This window comes from Bombus impatiens, unplaced genomic scaffold (assembly GCF_000188095.3).
Source record: "Bombus impatiens unplaced genomic scaffold, BIMP_2.2 scf_0113, whole genome shotgun sequence".
Lineage (NCBI taxonomy): Eukaryota > Metazoa > Arthropoda > Insecta > Hymenoptera > Apidae > Bombus > Bombus impatiens.
In genome coordinates this window covers 943,255-958,267 of record NT_176532.1, presented here as the reverse complement: position 1 = coordinate 958,267, position 15,013 = coordinate 943,255, and the positions used below count along the sequence as shown (strand labels likewise).

The following is a 15,013-nucleotide window of genomic DNA, read 5'->3' as shown; positions in this document are numbered from 1 at the left end:
AAAGAATTACGGTTCGTAGTGTGTACTGTATTCGAATGTGATCGATTTGTTACTTATGTCCCCGATTATTGTTACGTTGTGCTTTTTATTATTGCTGATGTATTTATTATTATTATTATTATTATTATTATTATTATTATTATTATTATTATTATTATTATTATTATCATCATCATCATCATCATCATCATGTTTATTATGTCTCCGAGAAGTATTATCATCATTTCGAATATTATTAGCTCTATGACTGCGATCATTATTATTGAATATTATTTATTACTATTGCTATTTATTATCATTATTATTACTACTACTATTAAGCGAGCAAGATCGACCGCTCATTTTTTTTTTCTAGTCAAATTTCTCTAGTCCCAATTAGAGTACTGTCGATACTTAGTCTCCCCCGTCCCCGATGTATTTGATTTTTTGTCAAATAATCCCAAAATGATACCACGCGTTGCAGGACACATAGTTCTTGCGTAATAGAGTGATGCATTACCTGTGCAACAAATGCAGTATACAACCCGTAAATATGAGGTCAATGTTGATTTGTTTAAATAAATGTAAGTTTGAAAACTCATCACGGATGTAATCATTTTTGCTATCATTCTCCCTACGATTCTCTTGCTGATTAAAATGTAATTAGATAAGATGAAATCTATTTTATCGGCATATATATAAAGTGCATGTGCGGTACATTTGAACTTCACACTTGTAATATGTACACATAACATATGTGGTTTACACAGTGCACTTCTTGCTTGCCAGAGTACGATGAAGATAACGAATATGTCATGTTCCCAGATTAGTATTTGAAGGATACTATGAAGTAAAGATATCTTTCAAAATGGAATTATTGCCTATTGTACTTTGTGTATATAAACGTATAAATATAAAGTATGGCGACGTGTCAAAATGGCCGATCTCAACAAAGAACTAAACGAATATCTTCTTAGCAGTAAAAATGAAAAACAATTCAAAATTACCGTACCTTCGGTGACGATACCGAAAGCGAATATTGGAAAATGGTTCGGTCGAAGCGAAGATGATAAACAAGAAGCGGGATGGATCCAAGGAACACAAAAGGAATGTTGTCCTAGCATGGTTTGTATATACGTTTTAGTATAACCTAACCCTCTAAATATTCTTAAAAAGTCTACATAAAAAAGTTAACAAATTCCATCTTTCCTCAACAGACAAGAGTACAAAGGCTAGTAGCATTTGTTGCATGCTTTTCTATGGGTTTACTTTGTTTCTGTTTGTCGGCGATTTATATCCCAGTTTTGCTCCTTAAAGCAAGAAAATTTGCACTTCTGTATACATTAGGAAGTGCTTTCTTTCTCTCAAGGTAAGTTGATAAATACGGACGCCACTGTCGGGAATAAAATAAGATTTATATTAAATTAATTTTTATAGCTTTTGCTTCCTTTTTGGTCCATTAAGTTACCTAAAGTCATTATTCAGCGCTGAAAGAAGGTGTTTCAGTATATCCTACTTTGTAACTTTAGTAGGAACGCTTTATTGCGCTCTGCATTTACAATCTACTCCACTAACGGTACTCTGTGCTGTTTTGCAATTAATAGCTATGTTATCATTCCTGATAAGTCATATACCAGGAGGAACTAAAGGCCTAATGTTTTTTACGAGAATGTTCAAATCTTCGGTAAATTCTACATTGCCTGTATGATACTACAATTACTTAGGCATTAAATATATACATGTGAAATCAATATTGTATCTTCAATTTTAATATTTTATAAAACTCCATATATACGATATTTATATGCAAATCAACGACATGCTATACTGCATGTTTTTATGTGGACACAACATATACGAAAGACTGACTTATCTTAACAAATAATCAGACCTTATATACTATGTATAATAATATGTTTATTTGTATTTAAAGGAATGAATCAGTAAAAACACTTATGTTATAAGAACTAACAAATAAAAGTTGCTATATATATATATAAATTAGTTATATGAGAATATAGTTTTTGTATATAATGTATTTATATGTATAAAAAACAGAGTTTTGTTATTTCTATATATTTATGTATACATATATATATATGTATTTATATATGTATATATATGATGTAAGGACTATTTATTTAATAAAATAAAAAGTGTATTTGTATATTCGATATTTATTAACATGTAAGATAAGAAATCCTCTGGTGACATTCATGAAGTATATGATACGACATTATATGTCCTACTATGATGCGACATTATTTTTTATATTTGGAAACTTTCGCCGCTTTTGCACGATTAACGTTACCCTGTAAGCGTTTGACTTTTAAAGGTAAATATTTAACATTTGCAGATGCATTATTAACTCTTGGAAACTTTTTTCGTTTTGTCGGATGCTGATCTTCATGAATATTAATATATCTCGTATGTTTCTTTATACTTGTATTGAATTCATCAGAATCATAATTAGCTAAAGAAATAAAATTATCTTGTTCTTCTTTTTTCACAATGGGCTCATTTGTGGAACTTTCTGTTGTGCTAGGTGGAACAAATGCCCTTTCTTTGTGTGAAGATCTATACATATATACATTTGTAGATACTGTATGTTTAATTGGCTCCGAGGAGACTCGAGATTCACTCTCAACGCTCATTTTGTTTTCTTTATCTGATGTAATCTGTTCTAATGTTTCAATATCTTTGAATAATTGGAGCCTATTTTTTGGTAAAGGTACATCCTTAAAAATATCACATATTGTTGTATACAAAGGATGAAAATGATGATCTGTATTATCCATCACGACATTCTGAAATCAAAATAATAAAAATAAAATATCAGACATAAAATAACAATAAAGAGACATTAAACAATAAACAGACAACAATAACAATAAACAGACAATAAAATGACATTTATGTATTTAAATAATTATACCTTCAAGGCACACGCAGCAGATGCAAATCCTACGGTGTTTAATGTTACAGTTTTCAATTTAGGCAATAATAATACTGGTATTTTCTTATTTTGTGCCATATAAATAACATGCTTTATTAAAAGCGGCGGTGAAATGTTCGCATCCATTAGAATACAACAGACATTGTTTTTTTCCAAAGATCTTGTGATATTATTTATGCCCAAGACCACAGAATTTCTAAAAATGTAAGTTTTAAAAGTTGTGAATCAGAGAAGTATGTAACAATATAGCTAAGAATATTTACATTAATTCTGAATTAGGAATATTCTCTTGTTTTAGAAGCGCTTCTTTTTTGGCTTTTATACGTTCTTCTTTCTTCATATGTCTAAGTTGTGACCATGGAACTAATTTAGATGGACGTTTTATAGATGGCATTAATCTATAAATATGAATTATAAAAGCATTAATTTATACCAATATTTTCTATGTTTTACAATTTTTTAAAACCTACTTGTTTAAAACATCTTCCAACAATGGACACTTTCCTTCATCAACAATTGGCCTAAAAATATGTATATAATGCAAATATAAACATTTTTAGTATGGTATCTTTAAAATGAAATTATTAATTAGAATTATATATGAATTGTAGACTTTACACTTACCAATAATTATCTTGTGGTTGCGCTAAGACATTTCGTAATCCTTTAACTGATCCTTTCTTCGCTGACAATGAGTGTTTCTGTTGTTGTTTTGTTAATATTGGAGTACCCATAGCAAAAACGTTAAAATATTGATATAGGTTAGCTTTCACGTAGACACGTTGTAACACGATAGTATCACCACGATTAGTGCGTCGTGTCGTGTCTTAACGTGATAATCGAATCAGAGATAAGTAGAGAGAACTCTCATGACCATGAGGGAAATTCAACCAAAAACATATTTTACGAATTACCGCTCCTGACGGTCAAATAACCGAACTATTCGCATATTTCTTTCTTCGGTATGGCGATTCGAAAATGAGCGGTAAAACGGTGAGTCGTATCATGAGCATCTATAAGTTTTTGACCATCATTTTCGTATGTGAAGAATAGTTTCACCTTCATCAGTCAAGAAACGGAATTAAATCATTTGAAAATTATGCAATTACACAAATTATATACAGAAAATTATGAACTCATTGTAAAATTGCATAATTAGTGTAAACTTATAACATAGAAGATGACACGATTTCAATAATTCTTGGAATTTGATGTCATTTCTCAGAACTTTCGAAAGCTGTTTTGCGATCTTTTTATGCTATTTCTATTTGAATCTCTCGTTTAATTTTTTTGTGGAAATGGTTAGAGAAACGGATAAATAAAAGGATCGTGAAATGCTGTTAAACTACTTTGGTTTATTGAAACTCTTTCTAAACACATTTTATATAATTATCCTGCAATAAATAATCTTAGTTTTTATTACATCGTATAATTATTTCTAACAAACTGATTGCTGCTGGTTGCTAGTGGTGGCTGTTAGTTATTGCTGACTGCTCTTGATATTATTATTGTTGTTTCTGTAATCATTGCAAAGAAACGCAATTTATTTCCGATATTTCATTAAACTTATAAGCAATTTTTATGTTTTTCCGCCCTTATCTTTCAGATCGTCGGTACGAGACATTTCTGCTCTTAGCGTACATACACACGTTTCTCCCACCAAAAGCACTATCGAGGAAATGTACGTATAGTTCGAGCGTTGGTCACTAGAGGTCCTTACTGTTTGTTCGCACTTTTCGGCTAACTTTTTAAACATTAAATCGGCGTTCTCTCTACTCATCTTTGATTGAAAAAACTTGTATCTATAATCTAGTTGTTGTTTAAAAGTTCTCCTTGTATGTGTCTATTCTTCTTCTACATTTCCGATGTTTTACCTGTTAGTAGAAAAAAAACCAAATTACATTAAGTGTAATTTGATTTTAACTTGTGCAGATTGATTAGATCAATTTACATTCTAAACACATGTATTTCAAAGTTTACACTTTCAATTACTATAATTTTTATCCAAGTTTCGAATGTAATTTATGAGAAATTAATTATTATTACAGTTATTGCTTCGAACTGTTGAATAGAATTTATAGATCTTTATATATGCATTTCGTAGGTTAAAAGGCATGTAGGGAGAACGTCGTGGAATTAATTCGAAAGACATAATCACAAAAGTTCGCGAATTCACCTTCTTAATTAATTTCTTTTACTAATGAAAATTCAGTACATCATGAAGTATGATATACATAATATATAAATGGACCATCGTTTGCGAAAGCTTACAAGTTTATATCGAAATAACATAATGAATAGAAAATAGTACGTGAACTTTTAATTCTTTAAATTCAGTCTTCTGTAGAGAATTCGAATCGTTAGCGCGAGAGCGGCGTGCGCCTGCTGTTGTAAACGGTACCCATCGATTCCAGCGGCGCTTGCGAAGAAAGTTTATCGAAGTAAAAAACGTAGATGCTACGCCACTGGACCAAAGTGCAGGGGAATGGATAATGTGCAGAATACGGTTTCGAAAGGGAGCAGGACCGCAGCAGTGCACGCAGCAAGTCAAGATTGTCAAGATGGATGCTCGGTGCCGTCGGTGCGGAGTATGGATTTTGCCGCGTGATTCGTAAACGAGAATTGTCATTGTTGTTTAGTGAGCAAAAAAGGAAAACGTGCACCGGGAAGCATTGTTGTTCATGGTGTTCCAAGGTGTTCCATAGTGTCTCAGTATGCAGCGTTAAGTAAACGGAATGCTTTCATATAGTGATGAGAAAAGCACCTAAAAGCAGTGCGGTAGTAGCGGCCTTCTACAATGGTGGATAACAATTGTATTATCGAGGGAAACGTCAAATTTCGCGACGGCAAAAAGGTAAGTACTTTCGTTCGAATTTTTTCTCAAACACTTATCTTTCCTTCATTTACCATCGAGGTATCCAATTAATATCAGCAGAATAATCGCTTAATTCAATATTCGTTAAAATAACATGGTTTAATTTATCTCACAAATCTGTGTAATGTAATATTACACGATGGTCGTTCATATCCTCGCGAAGAAATTTAACGATGCTCCGCTCTGATGGATCATAATTCAAAGCAAACTCACGTTCATGTTTAATTATTCCAAAGTCACTTGAGTACGGTACGGTTTCAATAAAAAAATTATATAATGATGTAAGGATCTTGCGCTAACGCGCTCGGCAAACAGTTATATATACGTATATACATTGCATGTAAGGTGTATATGTATAAGCATTCATTGAATCAATGAAAAATATGAAAGTCAGAATTCAACTAAAATGTGGTTAAATTTTGCCTCTCCTGTGAACACACGCCATAAATTGTAGTAATATGTTGAAAATTATGTTGAAAATTATGTTGTAAAAAAGTTTATAATTTTATACATTCAATTAAAACTTTTTCTACATAGTTAAATACTAATTAGCAGCCATGCTTCATGTAGTAATTGAAAACTTGAATGTTTCAATGAGCCTGTGTTAGTATCAAATATTTATTTCTTTATGCCCATTGAAATTTAAGTACAATGGTGAAGTTTATTTGTCATGGGCAAGAAGTCAAATTGAGGTATCCTGATGTGATTTCAATGGACATTACAACTTTTAAGTAGTTTGTTGAAGGCTTAAGGAAGTATTTAATGTGAAAGAAATGAAGAGCCACAAAGCCATAAAAAGCTAGCTCATTTTCTTTTATTTACATTGGGGCATCAAAGAAATCATTCAGATGAGAAAGGGTAGGAAACTCTTTTATTTTTATCACAGGGGTACGGAGGGTCTGAATAGATTCAGGCAAATGTGTATTACATATGTATATGTTTCCCTGCATAATAAGTCTATGCAAACATGTAGCATACTAATATATGATATTCATGCATATGATTACTAGTCATGTTTGTCGACACTGTATCAAATGATATCAATTTAATAAAGCAATTATGTCTGTATTGAGTTATTCAAAATTGTTTGTTGCATTACAGTGGAAATCAAGATGGTGTGTCATGAGGAAGTTGTCACCGGTTGCAGGTAAAAATGTGTTTTTTATATCCTTTTAATGGACTACATTTTCATTTTTTACAATTAAGGAGTATACTTGATAAGAAATCACTTTGCCTTTTATGTCGTCTACAGAAATATAAGATATTATCACTAACATAAAACATGAGAAATCAACTGTAGATAGTAGACAGGAAGTGTTGGATATTTTATAGCACATATCTCTGTTCTTGGTGTCAAAGATGAAAACACTTCCCTTTTTATATAACATCTGTGCATTCCTCACAATGAATCATTCTTGTGCACCATAAGAATGAGTCCCTTTAATCTTATCAATGTTGATAAAAAATGATAATATTTGAGCTACAAGGAACAAGGGAATGCCAGATGTTGCAAACTGGCCCTAAAAAGCAATGCCAATTCTATTTCCTACCACATTCCTAATCATATCTCCTGAAAGAATTTCCTTACTTGTTATCAGCATAAAGAATCTCTCCCTCTGATTCTGTCCAAGGGTGGCAGCTGGCACATCTGTTATAGATTGACTAGCTGGAGAAACAAAAAAATTTCCAAGAAGAGCTTTGCTTCTGGCAATAACCATTAATACCTGACCCTAGTAACTCGAGGATATTTTAAAACTTAGGGACAGCAGTACCTCATAAATTTTCTTTGGGCAGAATTAGTTAAAAGTACATAGAAGGGTCTCAGAATGGATTTAGTGCGTTTCTACGTCTGTATAACTATATTAATAGCATGTTGTGCTCGTCAGTTAGCGTGTGAAGTTTCGTTGACACATTTCGTTCGAACGATCTTCGATAAAAAGTACTCGTTAAAGAAATTTTTCATTAAAAAGTCTTCGACCGTTTGCATATTTCAAACAATGCACGTTCTTTAGAAAACCTTATACTCCTTTGTAGATTGTCTTCATTTACAACTTTACGGAGATAGCAAGGATCGATATAAGCAAGGTCAAACGAAAGCTTCATTAAGTTTGCAACATTTTCTCGGCGTGGAGAGTGGTTTCACTCTTGACAAGGAATCCAATACTATAGCTATAATATGCCAAGACGTGACGGTTGTTCTGGCTTTCGACACTAGAGAACGATTGATACAATGGCAAGTGAAAATCTCGAACAATTTGGGCGAAGGTATGCATCTTAAAAAATAAAAAAAAAAAGAAAAAATTACTTAAAAAAAATTAGCAATTAAACATTCACGATCTAACACAATATTTATTTTACTCCCACAGATCAGCAGTTCCTGATACTGATCTCCACGGTTCCATCGAAAGCGAAGCTCACAAATGGACCAGCACATTTACACATTCAAGATCGCCGTTTTTGCATCACCGTCGGCATACCTCCCAGATTAGTCGGTATTTGGGAAATCGCGCATCTCCGACGATATGGCGTGGTCGAAGGACGATTCTGCTTCGAGGGTGGTTCGAGATGCGGCCGAGGAGAAGGTCTCCACGTGCTGATAACGGATCAAGGAGAAGATATCGTGAAGATGCTGCAATTAGCGGCAGAGGGGAAGCTGACCAAAAAACGACCGGTTAGCAGAGAACAGATAACGCAGGAGAGCCCGCGTCGTCAGTTCTCTCGATCGGAAACGAGGGCCAGCGATTTTTTCCCCTCGGCTATTTACTCGTCCACATATGAAGAGCAGTGCGACAGCTGCAAGAACGAGAGCTCCCCCTATTGGTCGTCCACTGAGAGTAGGCAACAAACAGAGCTCGACAGGGATTACAGTAGCAGAGACACTGTCTCCGTGTCGGAATTGACCGATCAGCCAGGGGAATGGCGCAGCTGTTCTCTTACTCGTCAAGGAACATCCGCTCTCGAGAGATGCGCTAGCTGTATCAGCAAGCTAGGAACTGTATCCAAATCGTCGACTTTAGCCACCACGACTGGAGCAAGCAGTATAGGCAGTCCAGCAGGAACGATGAATAATTTTGGTTGCCATCTACAGCCACGTACGCTCGATCGGTTATCGTTATCCTCGTACAGTAGTAGCAGCCACGACAGTGACTATTCCAGTTCACAGCAGATGGAATGTCACTGTTCGCAAAATTCAAAGAGCTCGCAACAACAAACGAGCGTTCATCGCGTGTCGCCAAGCCCTAGCGCACTGCCACCGAGACCTCCGAAACCGTCCCAAAACACTGCCACGAAGAAGGTTAAGAAACCTCCTATGCCCTTGCCAAACGAACAAGTTTGCGTGCACTCGCGTAGCAAGCAGCAGCTGGTTGTACGAAATGCAACCGCGGCTGCTGGTCCTTACGAGAATTACGACGTACCCAAAACGATCTTGGGCCATCATATGCTGTTAGAACAAAGTTCCCAACCGGATCAGTATTACGACACGCCAAGGAAAATTAAAGAATGTCTAGCACTGCCAAAAACCTATCCTAATTACGATACGCCACAGGCGCCTCAAGCTGTGGTATTACAACAATGTGGTTGTCCGGCTAAACTCACCGTTCAATCTCCCAGATCTTCGGGATGTCCCTGCCAAAACATGATGAGTTGGGCTGGTTTTGTATTGCCGTACTGCAGACGCGGCGCAGGAATTGAACCAACCGGTGTTGCCGTACATCCCGTGAAACTTTCTGGAGAAGGTAAGATGCCTGTTGTGAACGCGAGCGGGGAGATCGCGATTTACGCGACGGCGAAACGGCCGAAAAAGTCGGAGAAGTCGGAGAACGACGAAGACAAGAACAAAGACAATTGCGAATGCCCAGAGAATAGAACAAACAATTACGAGAACGTCGAGCCTGTTATCGACACGCAACCTGAGTCCAAACAAACGAATTACGCGAACATAGACTTTACCCAATCTCTCGAACACTATGAAAACAGCAAAGATCTTTTAGCAAAGAGTGGAATTTCACAGGAGGAAATTGAGAAGTTTTCCAATCAAATTAAGGACGAGACATCTGAACCGCCCACAGAAGATTCGTCCAAGATATGCCAGAAATGTGGCCACGTTAAGGACCGAGAGAACGATTACTTAGTCATGGATCTCGAAAAGCAAACACCAAAGAAACCGTTCTCTGGATACCTACCGATGCAGCCAGCGCACAATGCTTGTTCAAAGGAGATTTTGTCGAGAATTTGTAGCGGTATAAAGAGCTCGAGTAACCCTGCGTTATCAGGTTCCGCGTTAAGCGAGGGAGGGAAAAAGAGATCCGATTCTGAATTTCGCGTTCCAGGTTCGGCGATGTTGTCTAGTCCGTACCTTAGACGCCGTTACCTGGAGGGAAATAGCGGAACAGAATCCAACGGGAACATTGGTCTATTGTTGAGAAAACGATCTTACTCTGCGGAATCTGCTCACTATTTGGACGATGAGAATCATACGTTCCCATCGACGTTGACCATTCACAAATGTTCCAGCGAAGCGGACAAAGCTTCCCTGGTTAGAGGAGAGACCCATTCCCCGTGCGTTAACTCAGAAGTCAAGATAAATCAAGATAGCGGACAGATATCGATAACCTCACCTCAGCCGTCATTCATAAAAATTCGACGCTCCTCCTCCGTTCCATCCAAGACCGGTCACAATAGAGACTCTTCCAGTAGCAACGACTCAGGCGTTTCTACGGGATCTCTTAGTCACAGAACGGCGGAATTTGTCGAGTTCGAATTGTCATTGGCCCCATCGACGTCGGCGAGAAAGCAAAACGTGTTGTCAGTTTATAGGAAGAGTCCACCGCCTACGTGTTATCACAGCAGCCTACCAAGGAAATCCAAGTCCAGCGATCCGCTTCGAGAGTTGTCGTTTCAGTTTCAAAAGATTAAGATTCCTACAAAATCCTCTTCAGCGGAAGCCGATATTCCCACGTGTTTACCTAAGGCCACGAAAGGATTCAATAGTCCAGGGGAAGTGTCTAATGCTCCTTATATCGACTCGCGAAGCACAAGCAGCGGTACATCCGATATGTCCGACTACATCGAGACACTGTCGTTGTCGTCCCACTCGTCATCCGATACGCCAGACAGTCTGAGGTAAGGTACTCGTGGAGAGAATGTAATTGTTACGTTTTCTTAGAGCTTCTTCGCCCTCTAGCGAAGAAACACCGACCAAGCGGTAGAAGAGGTCATTAAGAAGAGAAGATGAATGCTCAGTCTTTTACTCGGTTTTTTGCAGACTGGGTGGCAGAGCAGTGGCAACGACGCTTCGTCCTCGCAGCGGGAAAGAGTATTACAAGATTGACAGAAGTATTCTTGTTGAGCAAGGAAGAACGTTGACGACGCCATCCGCCAATTACGCGAATATTACCCCGGTGCTTGAGAAAAGCGAGTCCCCTTCGCCTGGATACATGAGTAGCTCTCCCTTTGAACAGCCACAACCTACTCGTGAACACTTTTTGTTTCCCGATGTGAGTAGAATGATTAACGGAATTGTTGCATTACGATTACGCTAACTCTTTGTTAATAATTTATGCTTATTTTTTATTCTTTTTACAGGAAGCTTGAACATAGCAACACTGTTTGGCAAGAGAGCGGAAAACTTGAAGTTCCTAGGAATTCCAAACAAAACCAGTAAGAGTATTCATGGTAGAAATTATAATCGGGGCATCGTGACTGTTTACACTATACGCGGGTATCTAGTAGCTGACCATTAACGCTTTTCGAAGTTGCACACGGTACGAACGGTGCATTTCGTTAAACCGGGAAGAACGAGGATATCATCTTCCAGTGGTCCAAGGTTCAGGAATCATAGTAAGGAATTTATTCAGGACGGTTATCTTTCTGCGTTCTTTATGTCTTTTTACGATAATGTCTTCTTACAAAGCGAACCCGCACAATCAAAAAGAACCTAACAGAGGGGAGTTTTCGTAAGAGAATCTAGGTTCTAGCGTATAGTCGAAATGAAGTCAATATACAATTGAAATACTTCCTACAACGACTCAAACAATTTCTAAAATATGCTCAATAAGAAACTGTAATAGTTTGTATAGTAAGAATCCTGCCCTAGGATAAAAACAAATGTGTGCATCGTATACTTTATATGAGTATATCGTTTTTTGGATATGTTTTATTTTATATGAGTATACTTCTATATAGGGTATTGTAAAGCGGTTAAACCAGAGGATTGCAATCAATGCATTCTGTGTTTATACTGGTTAACGCGATACCATCGATTTACATTCTAAAATATACAACCAAAAGATAAAGCAGATGGAGAGGAAGAAAGAAAAGAAAATGCAATGAAAGTAGTCAGTTGCATAGCGTTCACAGGGTTTTCAAATCTTTACTAGTTATTTTCTAAAGGCTTAAGATAACATTTATATAGCCGTGAAATGGTCTTCTTTTTAACGAGATTTATATGGTGGATATCGTAGTCTCTGGGCAATCAAAGATGGCACTATGTATAGATTATAAACAAGATTTAAATAAGTCCTAAGGATACGCGAACTGATATAAAACTCGAATTATTTTTATTGAACATTTTAATGGTTCATGGGCAGACATTTTTATTCGTAATCATTCTCGTCGTAATACGTTCCCATTTTTATACATTCATGTACATTCGATTTCATATGATTTTCCTACTAGATTTACGTAGATCTACGCAACGAATTAGTTCTTAGAATCATAATTGCAATATTATATTTCTCTTCTCATTTTTTATTCGTAATAGTAGCAAACGTACTTAAGATATTTTTTATTCGTACTTAAGATATATCTATGGTCGTTTCGTATGCGCGAAGAACGTATATGTCTATGGAATTCTTTACGAAAAAAAAGCGACAAAAAGAAGAAAAAAAAGAAACGAAGAATATTTATTTTTACTTCAACGGTGCAGGATCTTTTTGATAATAAAAGTATATCGTAGACGATTAAGCGAGGGAGCTAGTACGACGTATCGAAGGGAAATCGAACTAGTTAGGCCTATTTTACGTCTGCACGGCTTCGAACTTTCTTTTGATCGTCATTAACAAAAAAGGAAAAGATTAATTATATATGCGCGAGCTGTAATTGAACATTTTTTCATGGCATGCAATTTTTCTTGCTTATGTCGAAATCGCGCATAAAAAGCAATAAAAAAGAGAAATAAAACAAAGAAACGCGCGCAAGGTTACGCGATCGTTAATAGAATCTTGCACCGAGGATAATCGAGTTTTGGAACGCGCTGGTCGGGCTGGTCGATATTGATATTATGCAATGCAGTGATACTGAACGCAATAATAGAAATGCTAGGAGTTATATGGCCATTAAGAATGAAAAGAAAGAAAAGAGAGAAAGAGAGAGAGAGAGAGAAATGAAAGAATCGATATCGAGTGTTTTCGCAATTGAAATATATTAAAGCGGATTATTCTCTGTTTCATGTACATGTTACGCTCCGCGGAGTGGATAATCAAATCAGTATTCAGAATCAAAAAGATCAACGGTAACGTGGATTTATCATGCGTATTAGAGGTTCATTGAACAATGTAAAGTTAACCGGGAATCATGATTCAACGACAATATAGCTTGTATTCCCATCCCCGTCGCCCCCTCTCCAACACTCAAGGAATTGTTTTCATCGAGCCGGAACAGAATTTGTAATATACGATAAATTGTAATAACTCTCTAACACTACTACGTCCGTCGATGATTTTTCGAGGTTATGTTCTGGTCTAACCTTCTTTTACTTTTTTCTATCAGAGCAATCGCAACTATCGCTGTAGCAATGCCACGCTTGTCCTTTTTATCACGCCGCGGTTTTTTTGTAAGGATCCGAAGCGAAACGAGCCACGAGCAACTAGCTCTAAAGGCTGTTTCGCACAGAGAGCGATTATGTATAAAGAATTATATACTTACAGTTGACTTTATAACGAATTGTAAAAGTATTAAAGTAGTATTAATCACAAGACTGAATGAAAAAAAAAGAAAAGAGAGAAGAATGAAATAATAGTTGCTGTGTGATTAAATCGTAGGAAATATCTAAAGAAGCTAGATTTATATATCATTTTTTGTTCACGTGTGCGGCTCCCTTCGAGCGCCATTTTCCGATTAACCATTTTTAATCAGGGAGACTCTTCTCTCCCTTTTATTTTCTACTCTGCATTCCGTGCATCGAACCTGTGTCTGTGTCTTCTATAATATCGTAGATATGGCGAGACGTAAACGCGAAAGAAAAGAAAAATACGAAAACGCAAGAATAAGGTTAGACATTTGTCGTGCTTGGCAAATTTAGCAGGTACCAAGCCGCTCTGCTCTGTCCAAGCTGTCCGAATTTCATATGCTTAATTACATTACGAGAAACTCGTATTCTCCATACGAATGATTTATAGAACACGGCACGAAGGATGCTTGTCGAGCAAGAATCGTACGAATATTATTAAAATGTCAAGATTATTCGAACGTAGAATTAAATCGATCGACCTTTATATTTCTCTCGCGAGGGTCGTAGAGACCCGGAGGAAGTTGTTAGAACGTAACGTCGAGAAAAGGTATAATCTTTAAGATACAAGCTGACATTGTACCCCACGATTTTCCAGTAAATATTGTATAATATTAAAAGGAATAATAGAGATGCGTGACGAGAGTGCGTCCACGGATTTATTACGCGACTCTATTATACGTTGCATCCGATGATTCCCAACCGAAAAGAACGAGTTTCGAAGCGATCAAAAAATGAAACGTCTCGACGAGAGTGTACCGTTTAACGTGATCGCTGTTATCGATTCTACGTGGTGACGTAAGAATTGGGAATCGGTTCTATGAATACATGCTAGTCAAAGTTAAGTACTATCGTAGCGATAATATATTTTTACTGTAAAAGGGACTATCGCGGACAGGTCGAAGGCTGAGCACGCGCTCCATTGTACGGAAGGGGCTCGTTATTCGAGCGACCAAATCGTCAATTGAATCGTCTCTTCTTCTTTATCATTCCATTTTTAGAAAAATATTCGATTGCAACGTACAAAAATCGAATCGTATCGTGTAATTACAAAGCTATAGTAACGATTGCATTTATAATAAGACTTCTTAAATGCTAACAAGTAGCTTCTAGTCAACAAAGGTTCAATCCGAAAAGTACGATGAACGCAGAAGAATAATCAAATCGAGTTTCTCGCACGTTGCCATACAACGTG

General features: G+C 36.6%; 3 protein-coding genes and 1 long non-coding RNA gene across 4 annotated transcripts; 2 read left to right on the top strand and 2 right to left on the bottom strand.

The window, feature by feature from the left end:
* Positions 1-728: 728 nt before the first annotated feature.
* LOC100747004 (protein transport protein SFT2) lies at positions 729-1,972 on the top strand. The gene is made up of 3 exons (XM_003486406.4): positions 729-1,104; positions 1,197-1,348; positions 1,417-1,972. The coding sequence occupies exons 1-3, from the start codon at positions 916-918 to the stop codon at positions 1,685-1,687; spliced, it is 612 nt and encodes a 203-aa protein (XP_003486454.1). The 5' UTR covers positions 729-915; the 3' UTR covers positions 1,688-1,972.
* A 164-nt stretch (positions 1,973-2,136) lies between these two features.
* LOC100746763 lies at positions 2,137-3,899 on the bottom strand. The gene is made up of 5 exons (XM_003486404.4): positions 3,560-3,899; positions 3,406-3,456; positions 3,199-3,333; positions 2,915-3,131; positions 2,137-2,786 (listed from the first exon to the last, which is right to left on the bottom strand). The coding sequence occupies exons 1-5, from the start codon at positions 3,667-3,669 to the stop codon at positions 2,241-2,243; spliced, it is 1,059 nt and encodes a 352-aa protein (XP_003486452.1). The 5' UTR covers positions 3,670-3,899; the 3' UTR covers positions 2,137-2,240.
* Positions 3,900-4,270: 371 nt separating this feature from the next.
* Positions 4,271-5,332, bottom strand: LOC117151203. The gene is made up of 2 exons (XR_004460961.1): positions 4,581-5,332; positions 4,271-4,452 (listed from the first exon to the last, which is right to left on the bottom strand). It is a non-coding gene; the product is annotated as an uncharacterized LOC117151203 (long non-coding RNA).
* Positions 5,333-5,424: 92 nt separating this feature from the next.
* LOC100746644 lies at positions 5,425-14,069 on the top strand. The gene is made up of 6 exons (XM_003486403.4): positions 5,425-5,789; positions 6,912-6,957; positions 7,845-8,075; positions 8,177-10,934; positions 11,077-11,308; positions 11,397-14,069. Exons 1-6 carry the CDS (start codon positions 5,733-5,735, stop codon positions 11,403-11,405), a joined length of 3,333 nt encoding a protein of 1,110 aa, XP_003486451.1. The 5' UTR covers positions 5,425-5,732; the 3' UTR covers positions 11,406-14,069.
* Positions 14,070-15,013: the final 944 nt, after the last annotated feature.